Consider the following 10,676-nt stretch of genomic DNA (forward strand, 5'->3'; position numbering starts at 1 on the left):
CACCCCAAGCGAAAAAAGGATTCGACCAAGCTCGAAGATGGCGGATTCTTCATTTTCACAGCATGATAGGGAACGACTCTCTAGGATCGAAACGCAAACATCAGAAACTTGTTCACCACATTTTTTTTACGGTCTTCTTTCAAAAACCCTAAAACAAATGTGTGCGATTGAGAATGCATTGTCATCAATTTAAAAGTCAAAACTTAATAAATATACATGAATTCCTTTAAGTATGTTAGAGGGCCCACAAGGGTCCTTTTTTGACATGGTGTCCGGACAAATTTTTTTTGGAGATGGAGAAAATTTAGGTGTGAGAAAATAAAAATGAACAGAAAGGAAGTAAAGGAAAATGATTCCTTTTTCATATTGAGAAGAAATATGTGAGGAAAGAAAATACTTCTAAGGAGAACTGCACTTTTTGTCTTTTTTGTGCTGCTTACATGAATGAATGTCCTCATTCAATGATGCCGTAAAGAGGTAACCAATTTGTGGGTAATCTCCAGAAGTAAATTTTTAAATAATCAATTCTCGAATTTGTATTTTTCCATTTTTGGAGGAAAGATTTGTGGCCTAGAGATTTGATTTCCTAAATAATTTCATTTTTTGGGTCAAAAATTCCAAAATAAAATGCCACCTAAGAATTTTGAATTCTTCATGTATTCCAAATAGGAGCATTTTAGGCTCCGTTTGATAATATTTCTATTTCTTCTAATTTCTGTTTTTTTGTTCCTCGAAACAAAAAAGAACAGAAATCCATTTGGTAATATCAATTAATTTTTTATTCCCCGAAATATAAAAGTAGCCGAAGAATAGATTTGAAACATAAATAAAAAATAGAAAAAGAAATAGCTTCTTTCTCCTAGGAACAATTTCTAAAAATAAGTTTTTTTTTTCTTCTTTTCTTCTTCTTTGTCGGCCACCACACCTGTTGCCTCCAGCCGCTGGCCAATCACGCCACCTATTGTTGTTGACCACCAATCGCCAATGGCCATCGATGGTTGCCCATCGTTGCCACCGCCCATCGTCAATGATCATTGACTTCGCTGCCCGCCCGCGGTGGCAGTTGGAGTAGTCTACTACAGCAATTGGTGGTGGCAGACGGCGAAGGTAAGGAAGAATAAGAAAAAAAATTAAAAAAAATTCAACGTTACAAAAAATTTGTAAATCATATCAAATGCACTCCTATTCTTTTTTTATTCCAAGAGTATAAATTTTGTATAATTACTAAACGCGTTCTTTTATTGAAAAATTATTTTCAATAATAGAAATAAAAAAATTATTTTTAAAAAGAAATTGTTCTTCAAACAAGTGTTGTAAAATGGACCCTTGAAATCCACATCCTATATTTGATTCTCATACCAAAGTGAATTCTTTTAGTTATTAATTTGAACATCATTTCTAGCATTGTTGAAGTAAACCATTTCCATCGACATTCTAAACTAAACCCAAAATTGCAAAAATCCCATCCGAATATATAAGTTTCAAAGGCTTTCACTAACAAAACACCTTAATAAAGAAAAAAAAAACCTATCATCTCTAAAACACGGTCTTTTTCGAGCTGTGCGTGATTTTTGTACAAAAAACGGAAAGTTTCCCCTATTAGGTATGGCTAGGAAGTATGTTGGGGGAATTTATAAGGTTAATATGACGAATAATTCCAAACTGATACGTTTGTGATAATTTTATCATAAATTAATTTTTTAACTATCGAAAATAAAAAATCAGTACACTTGCAACAAATCACCAAGAACCCTGAATTGACATATTAGTTTATGTTAAATTGGATTAAGTATCACGAAAAAGTTTAAATTAGTACACCTATGACATCATAAGGTAAAACCTTAAATCGATGTCATGTATCATTCAACTCAGGGAGATTAATTGATGGTAAATTTATTATAAGTGTACAAATTCAAGATTTTTAGTAGTCAAAAAAATTAATTTGATGTAAATTTATTATAGGTATACCGAAACTTTTCGTGTTATTAACGCTTGAATTATTTGATTAAAGTCTTGAAAACCGGAGGATCCTCCCTATTTCTCCTCTTACAGAAATTCAAAGTTGAACTAAAAAGTCAAACTTGAGCACAAAGATTACACATTTTCTTCTCCAAAAAAAGAAAAAGAAATGTAAAATCGAGAAAACAAGAGGAAAATGGAAAAATTCCAATGGGCTCCATTGCTGCCGTTTGAGACTTTCTCTTTCGCATGTTAGCGTTGGATTCACAAGCATCCACGAACCAGAGAGAGGATTCCATAAAACCCTACTCCACCCCACCTTCATCGCCTCTCCGCCCTGCGCGCACGTACCGCCTTCCTCCTCCGAGCTTGCTCCGTGCTTTGATCTGGGATCCTGCCCCCCTTCCCTTTGTCCCGTTGTATGCATTTTGAGCGGGGCTCGCGAGATGGAGATCGCGCAGCTGTCTTTCGCGGCGGACTCCCCTCCTCTCTCCGTCATCGCGGCCGCCAAGCTCGCCGGCGTTCCCCTGCCCCTCGACTCCTCCCTCCCTTCTGGGTCGCCTCCGTTTCTGCTCTGCTCTAATGGGTATGCCGTCTTTCGCTCTCGCTCTCGCGATTCGCTTTCTGGGTCCATTTCCCACACTGTTTTTGGCTTCGTTCTTGCTCTGGCTTCGGGTACTGTTCCGTTCATCTCTTGTGGTCGCAATTCGGGTTTCTTCCCGTCACGGCCTCTTAGGGCGATTGAGTGAATTTCTTTTTGGCTCAGTGTCCGGGGTGATAGAATCAATATCGGAATCTGGTCTTAGGCTAGTGTGATGTAGTTGAGGAGTGCGCAGGATTCATTATCCCGTTCTTTCAGGCACCGATAAATACATCCGGAATGAATCTCGAGTGTTCTAGTCCTGGCCATCCTATACTTGGTTGAGTCGCATGTGATTACATGGAATGTGCTTTGGAAAGTTCACTATGTGGTGTAGAAGCGTACGATTATGTGTTGTTATCTTTTGCTGGAATTGTCTTTCACGTTCGCATTTGACCATCCTGTTGTTTTAGGCGTAAGTTGCTCGGGACATCTGTTCTTCTCCGCCACATTGGTAGTGTGTCCAAGACTCAAGGTCTGTGTGGGAGCGCTGAATCTGAATCCAGTGAGGTGATTCTTCTTCTTCTTGATTAAGTCTTTTTATTCGTTTGTCCCTGTGTATGCTATACACGTCATATATGCTTACGGACGCAATCTTTCCTTTTTTTATTTGACAGCAGATTGATAAGTGGCTGGATTATTCCCCCATTCTTTCATCTGGTTCTGAATTCGAAAATGCATGTAAATACTTGGACGAGTATCTGGAAAAGCGTACATTTTTGGTGGGTCATTCTCTGACTATAGCAGATATAGCAATCTGGTCTGGTCTTGCAGGTACTGACTCTGTTTCCCTTTCTCATTTAATAAAATATTCTCGGATGAATAATGATGTCTGACGGTCTACTTTCATGAGGCAAGATATTAGGAGCAATCTTTTGACTATGAATGTGCAGAGTATCCTGGCTCTCGAGCATAGAGTACTGACTATTACTGTCAGAATCTGTTAGTTTAACATCCATTCTATAATAGGGGCATTTGGTAACCTTTTCCTTTGATCTTTCTGTTTGCATGATTGGCATTTGAGTGCCTTCATGTAGCTATGTCACCTTAATGCTTATTTTTACATGTGGTGTTCATAGAAAGTCCTAATTTAAATGGTCTGCAGGAGTTGGGCTCCGTTGGGAAAGTTTGAGGAAGTCAAAGAAGTACCAAAATCTAGTACGATGGTTCAACTCGATATATTCTGAGTACAATGATTTCCTAGATGCAATTATCACAACATATGTTGGCAAGAAAGGTTCAGGGAAAGCAGCAGCAGCAAAACAGGCTTCCAGTAACCAATCGAAGAGTGTTAATGGAGACGTTTCTGACAAGGGGAAAGGAAGTAGCAAGTCATCAGCTGAAGTAGATCTTCCTGATGCTGAATTTGGAAAGGTGTGCCTGCGATTTGCACCAGAACCTAGCGGCTATCTTCACATAGGGCACTCCAAAGCGGCACTCATGAATCAGTATTTCGCTCAAAGGTACCAAGGCAAGGTGATTGTGCGTTTTGATGATACAAATCCTGCAAAAGAAAGCAATGAGTTTGTGGACAACATTTTGAAGGATATCGAGACTCTTGGTATTCAGTATGATAGGGTGACCTATACATCGGACTATTTCCCACAGTTGATGGAAATGGCTGAAAAGTTGATCCGCGAGGGTAAAGCATATGTAGATGATACACCCAGGGAGGAAATGCAGAAAATGAGGATGGATGGCGTGGAATCAAAATGTAGGAGTAATAGTGTAGAGGAGAACTTGAAACTGTGGAAAGAAATGATTAAGGCATCTGATAGGGGTCTGCAGTGTTGTCTTCGAGGCAAACTTGATATGCAGGATCCAAACAAATCTTGTCGAGATCCAGTGTATTACCGTTGCCACCCAATGGCCCACCATCGCATTGGTGCCAAATACAAGTTGTACCCCACCTATGATTTTGCATGTCCTTTTGTTGATTCTATAGAAGGAATAACACATGCACTCCGATCGAGTGAGTACCACGATCGAAATGCGCAGTATTACCGCATTCAAGAGGATATGGGCTTGAGGAAAGTCCACATTTATGAATTCAGCAGGTTAAATATGGTCTATACGCTTCTCAGCAAGCGTAAGCTGCTCTGGTTTGTCCAAAATGGAAAAGTTGATGGTTGGGACGATCCTCGCTTTCCAACAGTCCAGGGGATTGTTCGTAGAGGTCTAAAAATTGAGGCACTGATTCAATTCATTCTCGAGCAGGTAAGACAATTACATTTTGACACCCAGAGCTTTTATAATGTCTTAGTAAAAATTGCTAGTTATTGCTTTAGACTTTGAGGTACTAAATGTGTTTCGCAGGCAATTATTAGAAATATTTTAGGAATTGAATCTTCTTGGATTCTTTTAGTGATAATTGGTTTCACATTCTTCACTTTCGGTAGAGTGGCAAATCTCAACCATGCAGCTTGTTTTCTGAAAATGTTACAATAGTTCTTGTGTTCATAATGAGTCTTTATCTACCATTGAATTGAAAAGGATTTCAGTACAAATGCTTTACAATATAGGCACTCAACTTGTTGCATGATAATGTTTGTTTTCGTTCTCAGGGTGCGTCAAAGAATCTTAACCTTATGGAATGGGATAAACTTTGGAGCATCAATAAAAGGATTATAGATCCTGTTTGCCCTAGACATACTGCTGTTGTTGAAGAGCGGTGTGTGTTGTTGCACTTAGTTGATGGTCCTGAGACACCCTTTGTCCGCATCATCCCGAGGCACAAGAAATATGAAGGTGCTGGAGAAAAGGCTACTACTTACACAAAGAAGATTTGGTTAGAGCATGCGGATGCTGAGTGTATTTCAGTCAATGAGGAAATAACCCTGATGGACTGGGGAAATGCTATAGTCAAGGGAATTGAAAAGGATGAGGATGGGAACATCACGCAGTTAACAGGGGTTCTGCACCTTGAAGGATCTGTGAAGACCACGAAGTTGAAGCTTACATGGCTTCCCGAGACAAATGAATTGGTTAATCTCTCATTGGTTGAGTTTGACTATCTGATTTCCAAGAAGAAGGTATGTCGTGTCAGTTAGGCTGCTGGACCTTTTTCTTCTTTCCACTTTGATTAGCTTCTGCTTTCAGCTTTCTTTATGGTTATGTTTTTTTGAGTTTGTCATGTCCTAGTTTGCTTTTGCAAGCGCTAGTAAGAAACGTAGTTGAACTGGAAGTTTACATGGCATTCAGATTTTTCTTAAGGCCCTGCTCCTAGTGGCTGTTATTGTGGATAGAAAAATGCTTCATTTGATTCTCAAACTAACAAGTTAAGTATGTGCAAACTGTGATTATAGTTTGCTAGGTGGCATCTCTGCTGCTTGCATCTGATTGTTCATTCTTCTCTTTATTGACGTGACATGAAGGCATGCATTTAGAAATGCTGGAACAGCTGCTAAATTGTGAAACTGACATCAGATATGATACTGAAATATATTACTGTCCTAGGGAATCCAGATACTGAACTTTAGTTAAAGGTTACCAAACTTTGTTAAAGCTTGGTCAACATGCCTATATATTAGTTGATGTCTGTGTCTTTTGCAAACACGCAGCTGGAAGAAGGGGAAGATTTTCTTGATGTCCTGAACCCGTGTACAAAGAAGGTAACGGCAGCACTTGGGGATTCCAACATGAGGAATCTGAAGCACGGCGAGAACATACAGCTGGAGAGGAAGGGCTATTTCAGATGTGACGTTCCATTCATTAGACCCTCGAAGCCCATCGTTTTGATAGCCATTCCAGATGGCAGGCAACAATCTGTGCTGAAGTAGGATCGTCCACACTGAACTTAATTTTGGTTTGCGCCATTCATGGGCACTTACACCTGAATTGTGAAGTCAGAATTCTGTAACAAGAGAAACAATGCGTGCACTTTAGTTGACACTGATTGATCTTATGGGTTTTTGATCTATGATGCTAATTGAAGGTGTTGAATGTATTCTGTCAGTTTCTTTCTGGAGCTGATACTGCACGACTACTACTAGACACAGCTATAATTGGCTTGTCAAGGCTGCACAATTGTGCAATAAGAACAAATGATTGAAGGCCATTGCACTTGTGCTTTCACCATAGAGTAGTGGCAATTGTAGACAGTAACGGCTCAATTGCGCAGCTCCCATATGCATGATTGATTCCAAACGTTAAAAAAATAGAAGTTAAAATCAGCCCCCTAATGGAACTTATTAAGTATAGAAAAGATCTCGGTGGTTGCATTGGCAGTATGGGATCACCCATTAATGTACTTGCAAATTACAAGGTAGCATGTTTTTTAATGAGCAAGATGCCCTATCTCATCTTCCTGCTTAATTCGTCCCTTGTGCTGACTATTCCTCTCTTGATAGCTGGCAGATAAGGATTATACAAATATATAGTTTTCTGACCATTTCTTTTACAAAAGTATGGTTTTCTGACAATTTACGAAAGCCATCTGGTGCATTTCATGCTCAGGGGCTGCCGCTTCAGCTGAAGTAACCCGTGCAAGAAAGATGGTAGGATACTAATTAGTCCATGCTTATCTTTCTCGGGCAGAGAAATCTTTTATCGCAAAGATGGGGACTGAACGGCTCGTTTTGTCCCCCTTGTCAGCAAGTTTTCATTATAAATAGATTAAATTCTTCCGTCCTTCTATCTTTATTTTTATATATTTTCTTTATAGTTTTTCCGACCGACACGTGGCAAAACTTTAATAGACAAGAACACCTCGACGGGTCTGATTTGTACTTGATTTCAAGGTCAGGATAATCAGTCTAAATTATCCGAGGTTGGCATCGTGTCATCCAGCTCAACCTCACAGCACAATCGGAGAAGAATATGCCCACCATTTTTGGGATCCTAGAGATTACAAAGACCCAGTCAAATGACTCTCGTGAAACTCTCTGAAAGTTACCTCCCAACCAAGGTTGTTGAAAATCCAACGCCATTGATATAGATGGCCTTTTTTTTCTTCCCCCCTCAACCGCGTTTCAACTAAAAATCATTAACAATATTGAGTGCAGAAAATAATCCAAGAATAGAAAGGGAAATTTTGAATAAGTCAAATGACATTTAATATGTGGGCCAAAAAAAGTGACATTAGGTGGGGGGCTAGACATGGAAATATACACTGGTCATAGTTTTGCACGCGCTAAATTTAAAGACCGTAATAAATGTAGCCTCCAAAGTATTAATATCTTGCAACTTGGACCCAAAAAAATACATTCCAAAAAAATAAATAATAATAACAAGAACACATGTTCCCCCAACTCCCCGTACATTGTTCTGGTACATGCTTAGGGTGTAAAGGGCAAAGAGACAGCCCATGCATTTCAATTCCTGAACATGACCATTAGCTTTAGCCTAGAAATAAGTGACTGTCACAATTTAAATTAATTTATTTGAGATATTATTCACTTTGGCTTGTTCCATATCAAGTCTCATGATTTTGTACTTTGACATATAGGTGGGCACTTTTCCAAAATATCACCAACATTGGCATTACTCTTGTCTAAGGACATTTAGCATTGTAGTTCTAATACAATGGTATTGTTACATCAAAATTGTCTCCTATGAGTTCATTCTAGTTTCATATGTGTGCGCGTGTGTATATATATCTATTCTAATAACACTCTTTCCTTATTTAGTGCGCAATTCAATTCATTCCTGTTCTCACCATACTAAAAATTCGTTAGGACCTACTCTTTATTTGAGCCATGTGCCTCGGAGAACACTTTCTACTTTCTTCGAATTACGTCATTATATTGCCTTTGATTTATGCATCTTAAATTAGATCTTGCACAACAGGGGACAAATACAAAACAAAACAAAGAATGGAATTGCCTTCAATTCAAAGATATCTCTGCTTTTATTTGGTTGGCAATCTACTCCTACTGTAGATGGCGACACAACATTAACATGGGAAAAGATTGACACGCATGGTCTTTCATGAATCACTTATTAAATCAGTTTATTTATTTTTCTTTTTTTTGGATCAAACACTGAATTCACATATCCACTCAGAAATCATTATTAAAAAAAAAAAAAAAAAAAAAAAAACAGGGAGCCTCTTCCCTTTGAATTTTAACTAGTAAAACTTCCATTACAATAAGCTGCAGTTACTTCTTAGGGGCAAGCCTGCTCTTGATCTTCTCAACCTCCTTGGTGCCCACCTGGAATGCCTTCGTCAACACATGGTCCGGCACAGGCGGGGTGGCGGCGAATAGCGTGGCGGCGATCGACTGAGTCCCCGGCAACTGGCTGTTGAAGGCGGCGATGACGGCGGCAGGCACCTTGCCGTTGTTCTTCTGGAAGTGGACAAGGCCCCTAGGGAACACGAAGATTTCCCCTTTCTTGATGGACTTGGAGACCAGGACGTTGGCGGTGGTTATGAACCCGACGTCCAACTCGCCCTCGAGCACGAACACGATCTCGGTGGCGCGCGGGTGGGTGTGGGGCGGGTTCAGGCCGTCCGGGGCGTAGTCGATGCGCGAGAGCGAGACGCCGAGGGTGTTGAGGCCCGGGATCTTCTGAACGTTGGCCGCGGTCACGAGCGACCCCATCGAGTTGTTGGTTAGCCCCGGCTTGGCCAGCGCTTCGGAGGAGAAGTCCGTCGCGTTAAAGGTCGCCTTGCACGCGAATCCATTGACCTTCACTTCTGCCCATCCAAATCAATAGCCAAATTATTATTTTTTTGGTCAGTTCAATCACATTTTCAACATCAAGGTCAGCAATGTAATGGAACTAGTTAGAGTCTAAACAATTGTTCCATAACTTCAGAATGCCAATCTCTTAATTTACGATAAGGTGTTTTAGCCCATGTTCTGTTTTCTCCAATAAAAGAAGTGGGGTATCATATAATCATTTGAAATTTTCTGAATGAAATTTCCTAAGTACTAAATAGATTTTTGGAGGTACATTATGATCTCGATGGGAAAAAAGGGAGGAGAGATGAGGTGATTTGGAGGGTAATGAACGAATGATGCCTTAGAAGGTGAAAGGAAAGCAATGATGGCTGCCAAGAACTGTAGAAGGCTCCAAATAATTGGCAATGGAAATACACAGCGCAAGAAAAATCATGACCCAAATGATGGGATGGTTTGATTCTAATATCACTTTAATAATTCAATTAGGTGAGGAAATTAGATGACTGAGCAGTAAAAGCAAGTCAACACATCATTCTCAAGCAACCAAGAAAAAAACGAAAAATGGAGGGTCTTGTTCGGTCTTTTTTTTTTTTTGAGCTGTTCTTCTCCTGTAAATCAAACAAAGAAAACCCTCTGTCGTTCGTGCACACCCGTGCCAGATTCAAGAATCCGTTCCATCATTTAAAGGAGAAAAAGAAGAACAGACGGGCAACGCTGATTACCTGAGGCGTAATCAGCAACGCAGACGTCTTGAAGGAGGTCGGGGTCGGCAGAAACAGAGCACAAGGAGACGGCGACGAAGAGCACCGCGCAGAGCTTCAAGATGGACGCCATCTTTGCTGATGCTGTCATGGGGGCGAGTGCGTGGAACAGGAGAAGTCGGTGACGAGAGAGAGAGAGAGAGAGAGAGAGACCTAATAAGAAGCCAAGGGAGAGGAGTAGGTGTGAAAGAAAGATTTGATTAAGTTGCTGGACAGAGCGATGGGGTCTGTAAATTGGCTATTTATAACAAGGACTGAACCGAACAGAGAGGAAGAAAAAACAATAAAAAAACAAGATTGTCGTCGAGAAGGCACCACTGGGCACTAGCTCGAAAAAGGGCACTAAAGGGGTCGTCCGTAAACCCAAAGTTAAAGGCATCGAATCAAGATCGAAGAGAGAGAGAGAGGGAGAGAGAGGGAGGGCCCAGACAGGGCCATTGGCATTTGGGCCTTCTTCTTTGACCCCTTTTGCGTCCGCTGCAATTCTGATCACATGCCCTTTCGTTTGCAAATCCACGGGTTTTCCCCTGTTTTCACGGCGGGGTTGTAGTTATGCTGCAACCGTCGATAGGATAGGAAAGGGTTCGAAGATTGAGCGTCGTGCCGTTTACGGATGACGTTGCCTTCCCTGTGCTCATCTCGTTCTGATCCTCTGATCTTGATTCTAGAGGACTGCAATGCTGTCTTCTA

The 10,676-nt window shown here is 40.5% G+C and overlaps 2 protein-coding genes across 3 annotated transcripts; one reads left to right on the top strand and one right to left on the bottom strand.

The window, feature by feature from the left end:
- The first annotated feature begins 2,199 nt into the window (after positions 1-2,199).
- On the top strand, positions 2,200-6,584 carry LOC104456909 (glutamate--tRNA ligase, cytoplasmic). 2 transcript variants are annotated; one of them, XM_010071810.3, is made up of 6 exons: positions 2,200-2,545; positions 3,013-3,109; positions 3,217-3,373; positions 3,705-4,816; positions 5,164-5,631; positions 6,160-6,584. In XM_010071810.3, exons 1-6 carry the CDS (start codon positions 2,406-2,408, stop codon positions 6,376-6,378), a joined length of 2,193 nt encoding a protein of 730 aa, XP_010070112.2. In that variant the 5' UTR covers positions 2,200-2,405; the 3' UTR covers positions 6,379-6,584. The 2 variants fall into 2 exon arrangements, with proteins under 2 accessions (XP_010070112.2, XP_010070113.2); XM_010071811.3 differs by having other exon boundaries at positions 3,220-3,373.
- A 1,939-nt stretch (positions 6,585-8,523) lies between these two features.
- On the bottom strand, positions 8,524-10,324 carry LOC104456908 (nectarin-1). The gene is made up of 2 exons (XM_010071809.3): positions 9,948-10,324; positions 8,524-9,236 (listed from the first exon to the last, which is right to left on the bottom strand). The coding sequence occupies exons 1-2, from the start codon at positions 10,075-10,077 to the stop codon at positions 8,698-8,700; spliced, it is 669 nt and encodes a 222-aa protein (XP_010070111.1). The 5' UTR covers positions 10,078-10,324; the 3' UTR covers positions 8,524-8,697.
- Between the last annotated feature and the right edge of the window lie 352 nt (positions 10,325-10,676).

Source organism: Eucalyptus grandis, chromosome 8, assembly GCF_016545825.1.
Source record: "Eucalyptus grandis isolate ANBG69807.140 chromosome 8, ASM1654582v1, whole genome shotgun sequence".
NCBI classification, from domain to species: Eukaryota; Viridiplantae; Streptophyta; class Magnoliopsida; order Myrtales; family Myrtaceae; genus Eucalyptus; species Eucalyptus grandis.